At 45.9% G+C, this 5,310-nt stretch overlaps 1 protein-coding gene across 1 annotated transcript in view; it reads right to left on the reverse strand.

Annotated features, from left to right (window-relative positions):
- Nucleotides 1-175: 175 nt before the first annotated feature.
- The window catches only part of hsd11b2 (hydroxysteroid (11-beta) dehydrogenase 2), a 23,717-nt gene continuing 18,582 nt past the window's right edge, over nucleotides 176-5,310 (reverse strand). Inside the window, exons 4-5 of the mRNA XM_030415446.1 lie at nucleotides 4,457-4,594; nucleotides 176-2,492 (exon numbers count right to left, since the gene is read on the reverse strand). Coding sequence (XP_030271306.1) covers nucleotides 2,065-2,492; nucleotides 4,457-4,594 — 566 coding nt within the window. The 3' untranslated portion in view covers nucleotides 176-2,064. The remainder of the gene's footprint in view (nucleotides 2,493-4,456; nucleotides 4,595-5,310) is intronic.

Consider the following 5,310-nt stretch of genomic DNA (forward strand, 5'->3'; position numbering starts at 1 on the left):
TGTTGGTGCTGACCACTGAGCTTCCTGCTGGATTTGAAAGCATCAGATGAAAACTGCTCTCTGGTTTTTATTTTCTCACCGTGACAACGTGACAGAAATCTGAAACGTTTAAACCAGAACCAGAACCAGAACCCCCCCGACCCCCTCGTCACAACAAACAGTAGAGGAGCCAACGTCTGAAAAAGTCAACTTTATTTCTATCAAAGAATGAGCCAAGTGAACATTTTACATCATATTTTTGTTGTTTTTAATTATTTTAAATATAAAATTCACAGTTTAAGTGATGATAAAAGAAAAGACGCCATAAATAGTTTGATTGAGAAACACGAAGTGGGCAGAAAACAGACAGGTTGTAAGGATGCGGATGGTGAAGCTGATGAGAGACAGACAGGTTGTAAGGATGCTGGAGGTGAAGCTGCTGAGAGACAGACAGGTTGTAAGGATGCTGGAGGTGAAGCTGATGAGAGACAGACAGGTTGTAAGGATGCTGGAGGTGAAGCTGCTGAGAGACAGACAGGTTGTAAGGATGCTGGAGGTGAAGCTGATGAGAGACAGACAGGTTGTAAGGATGCTGGAGGTGAAGCTGATGAGAGACAGACAGGTTGTAAAGATGCTGGAGGTGAAGCTGCTGAGAGACAGACAGGTTGTAAAGATGCTGGAGGTGAAGCTGATGAGAGACAGACAGGTTGTAAGGATGCTGGAGGTGAAGCTGCTGAGAGACAGACAGGTTGTAAGGATGCTGGAGGTGAAGCTGATGAGAGACAGACAGGTTGTAAGGATGCTGGAGGTGAAGCTGCTGAGAGACAGACAGGTTGTAAGGATGCTGGAGGTGAAGCTGATGAGAGACAGACAGGTTGTAAAGATGCTGGAGGTGAAGCTGCTGAGAGACAGACAGGTTGTAAGGATGCTGGAGGTGAAGCTGCTGAGAGACAGACAGGTTCCACACACTCTGAACCTGCTCATTTGGATGAACGTTGTTGTTGCTCTGAGGTTTGGATGGTGCTGAGTTCATCACATCTGTTTCGTGCTTTCATGTTTCATGTATGAATCATAAACACAAGACGACGACGAGACATTCAAAGATCCTGAATATGAAGAGGCAATAACTGCTCCAGACAGGAACAAGACAAGCAGATCTTGGTATTTTATCTGAAATGTGTCTGTGGGTGGTGTAGTGTGTGTGTGTGTGTGTGTGTGTTGGGGGGGGGGACTGTCTGACCAGCGCTCAGTGTGACATGGACGGAGGCGAGAGCAGAGTTAACGAGCAGCGACTCGTTAACGGTCAGACTGTCTGTGAGCTCAGAGCCGAGTCGACCTGCAGCCAGCGTCTCTTCACACAACATTATCTCACACAGTGGAACCAGAAATGCTAACATGCTAACGTATGTCAGGTTAAAGACTCATCGCTGCAGCTGATCCATTCATACACTTAGTATTCAACACTTCTGTACTTTATCATGAAAGTCCAAACAGGAACTCTGACATTCTGACTTATATCTGGGTCTGAATGTGTGTGCTTTTGTTTTGAAAAGATTCAGTCTTTTTCCTGTTGTCTGATGCAGGAAACTCTTTCAAGCACAGACTCATAATTCAGAAATCCCAGGTGAGAAATATTCCCACAGCTTGTTGTTCCTGACGCCAGAAATGTGTGACGGACGAGGCTCGTCTCACTGAGCGCGCTCATTACAAGTGCTGATGTTTCATGTGAGTTAGAGGGGCAGCTGCTGTGTTTCTGTCTCTGTGATGAAGGCACATGAAGTCTGTGTGTGTGTGTGTGTGTGTGTGTGTGTGTGTGTGTGTCTGTGTGTGTACAGTACAGCTGACGGAGGTGACACGTTCTCTCATCCACCTGTGGCCACACCTCTCCCAGACCCCGTCCCCTGACCTCTCGGTGTGTCCTCGCCGTCCTCAGGTGGACGTGACGATACAGAAACAGACAGAAACATTTTGGTGCGTCACTATGATCCCTTCAACAGGTAGAAAATACAAAAGGACAGGAAACAGCTCTATGAGTGCATTACAGAAGTGGTCCTCTATCTGCAGGAAGTGTCTACTGTCTCACAGCTACTTGTGCTTCTCCTCCTTCTCCTCCTCGTTGTTGTTGTTGTTGTTGTTGTTGTTGTTGTGGAGGCTGAGGTTCAGGTCCAAGCCCGACTGCTTCCTCAGAGCGCGTGGCATCAGCTTCTTTTTCATAAACAGTTTCTGGAGGAAGCGGTTGCTGATGCTGAAGGGGCAGTAGCTGTGGATGAAGTACATGAGGCCGACGCCGGGCCCCGCGAAATAACGCGCCTGTGGCTGTGGCGAGAGCAGCGCCTGGACGATGGCGTCAGTGACGGGGCTGAGGTCGGGGTTGGCCTGCCTGGCGTAGCTGTGAAACAGCTCCTTGGTCTCGGCCATGTAGTCCTCGCCGTAGTCCTCGAGCAGCGCCGGAGGAAGACTCTGCAGCAGCTGTTTGTGCTGCTGCTCCCAGTACGACTGGTTACTGCAGCGACCTGCGGACACACAGGGCGACTGTTACTGCACTGAAACTTCACACAGCACATTCACTCTGCAGTCAGGTCCAATAATCAGAAACTTATTTTGACTGTTCTGTTATGTAGAAAGACTTCCCAGAATGCACTGAGAGTTAAAACTCTCTTCTCATCTGCAGTTTGAAGAAAACATGAAGGAAACAATTTTTAATACATTAAAATGAAGTTTGTTTTGCTCATAATAATGAAAACGTGGAGGTGAGTGATGAGTTCAGTCTGACGTCTTCTGATGAAATGATGATAACATTAGAAAAAGATCGAATCAACCTTTTTGTTTGTCAGTGTGGCTGAATTGAACTCAATATCTGAAAAAATCATCGAAATGAAATATGATTTCACTTCACAGTTCAGTAAAGTCACATTTTGAGCGCAGCAGGAGATTTAAACCACTGAGAGTTGTTTTAAACCAGAGTGGAAACTATATGAGAATACATTTACCACCCGGCTGCACTTAAATCTGTTTATTTGGAAAGCAGTAGGAGGCTGCAGCTCGCCCTCGTAAACACTGTTTCCATGAATGTGTACGGAGGAGGAGGAGAGTGAACACAACCACCGAATCACAGCGGACACGTTCACGAGGGTTTAAATCTTTTATAGAGCAGATAATGAAACTGAGAGTCAGAGTGTTGAGATATCACAGATGATCATGTTTAATACATTTGAAGCATCGAATTCAACATTTTCATTAAAATAGATGTAGGAACATAACAAACATTCATCATGAGCTGTTTGAAAATGTCTCATCCTACGTCTCCCAGGATGCACCTGGGCAGAGTTTTTGATCAGAACGTCCCTGCAGGTAAACGGTCACACCTGCAGTCAGTAACGCTCAGTAACTATCTACCAGACTCATAAATGTTCCTGTTTGAGTCTGAAAACATGTTAAAACACACCACATAAACTGTGTGTGTGTGTGTGTGTGTGTGTGTGTGTGTGTGTGTGTGTGTGTGTGGTTTGATGTGAGAGGATGTCAACACAAAGTTCATGGACTCAGTCGGCCGTCGGCCAGACGGAGCTGCTCCAAGTAACAGCAGGATTAAGAGTTTGAATAGAACCTGTTCCTTCAGGATTAAAGTGAGCACAACAGGATAAAGTGTGCTCGCTCTCTCGCTCGCTCGCTGTTTACATCATCACTGCCTCGGCCAATCACTCATCAGCCGCTCATTATCTGAATGCTTCTGCACTTCTGCTCTCAGTCTCCAGCTGATAAACTGGTTCAGTTCTGCTGCTCTGAGGCCCAAAAGTCTCCTGATTGTTGATGTGAGGACGTCGTGTTGGTCGAGAACAGAAACCTGAGGAGGGTTTCTATTGGCCAACAGTCGGCTAATCACATCCAGCCGTCTGGTTTCAAAATCTAAAGTCAGCAATTAGTGTGAGAGAACAGATGGTCCATCCCACATGTGGTCCTGATTATTACAGAGTATTCTGCTCAGCAGGAGGTCGGTCATCATGTTCAACATGAGGCCCGACCACAGAGAGGACCAGTTACAGGAAGAGGAGGGACTGTTACTGCCAACCACTCAGGATCAATATAGATCTGATTGATCCCTTCACTGACACTGAGCCACCAAACAATATATTTGAACTCCCCAAAGGTTTTTCTGTTTTTCTCCTGGAATAATGAAGTTTAATTTTATTCTCCTCCTGCTGAGGGTTCAGTCTTGTTTCAGCATCCACTGCTAATGTGCCTTTGAGCACATTAAACACAGATTATGGGTCAGAACATGTCTGTATATGACGCAGAGTCTCATCACTGAGTGTGGATCAGCACACCGAGCCTGGTGCTGAAGAGCTGAGCTCAGTGAACCTGATCCGTGGATCGTAGGGTGGAGTGTGGAGGTGGTGTTACAACTGGACGTGTCATGAGATAACTTTGTTGTGATTACAAATAGAGATTGATTGATTGATTGATTGATTGATGTTACCTGTCTTGTATGAGGAGGGCAGGATGGTGGACACTCGGACGCCCCAGGGCTCCAGCTCGTGTCTCAGAGTGTTCATGAAGAGGTTGAGAGCAGCTTTAGACGCTCCGTACGCTGCCAGGCAGGGAAACGGCTGGTCACCTGGAAACACAGGTGGAACATCATCATGACATCACACACTCACTGACCAATGAGCTCTGTTGTTCATCTGTGACAAAATGTGTGATATAAATTCCCCTGCAGCAGAGCACAGACGAGTGGAATGAGTGGAGCACTGGTCTCTGTCCATATGCGAACAAAGTAATATAAATGCATTGTGGGCAATGTAGGCTGCAGGTTTTGGTGAATCAATACACACTGATAACACTGTTGGACATCAAATGATGCAGATATCACCTTTTGATTGAACACCTATAAACACTTGAATGTGTAAAATTGGTGGAATTACCCTTTAATGCCAATTCCCTGCATGTGTTTGGGCTGAGGGAGCGAGCTGAGGTGGACACAGGTAACCTCTGCACCATCAGTTACACTATACTGTATTCATTATCATCGTATTATTTAATTGTTTTTGTGTTCTGCTGAGATGGTAGGACATACCGGGGATTCAAAGAAAACCCTGATCCTGTACCGCGGAGATGAGCTGGTTATCCAGAGAGATTCATTTAATGACCTGCTCTGTAATATTTTATCATACCAAATAAGTAGTATTAATGCAGCTCCTTTGTTTCCCCTCATGAAACGGTCGTCCTGCAGATGTTACATGTCGCTGCTGGACTGCTTTCACTTTCTACTTTATGTTATTTCCACTCTGCAGACATCTGATCCTCAGGTTTGCAGAGTAACGTTACGTGAGA

This window comes from Sparus aurata, chromosome 4 (genome assembly GCF_900880675.1).
Source record: "Sparus aurata chromosome 4, fSpaAur1.1, whole genome shotgun sequence".
In the NCBI taxonomy this organism is placed as follows: Eukaryota; Metazoa; Chordata; class Actinopteri; order Spariformes; family Sparidae; genus Sparus; species Sparus aurata.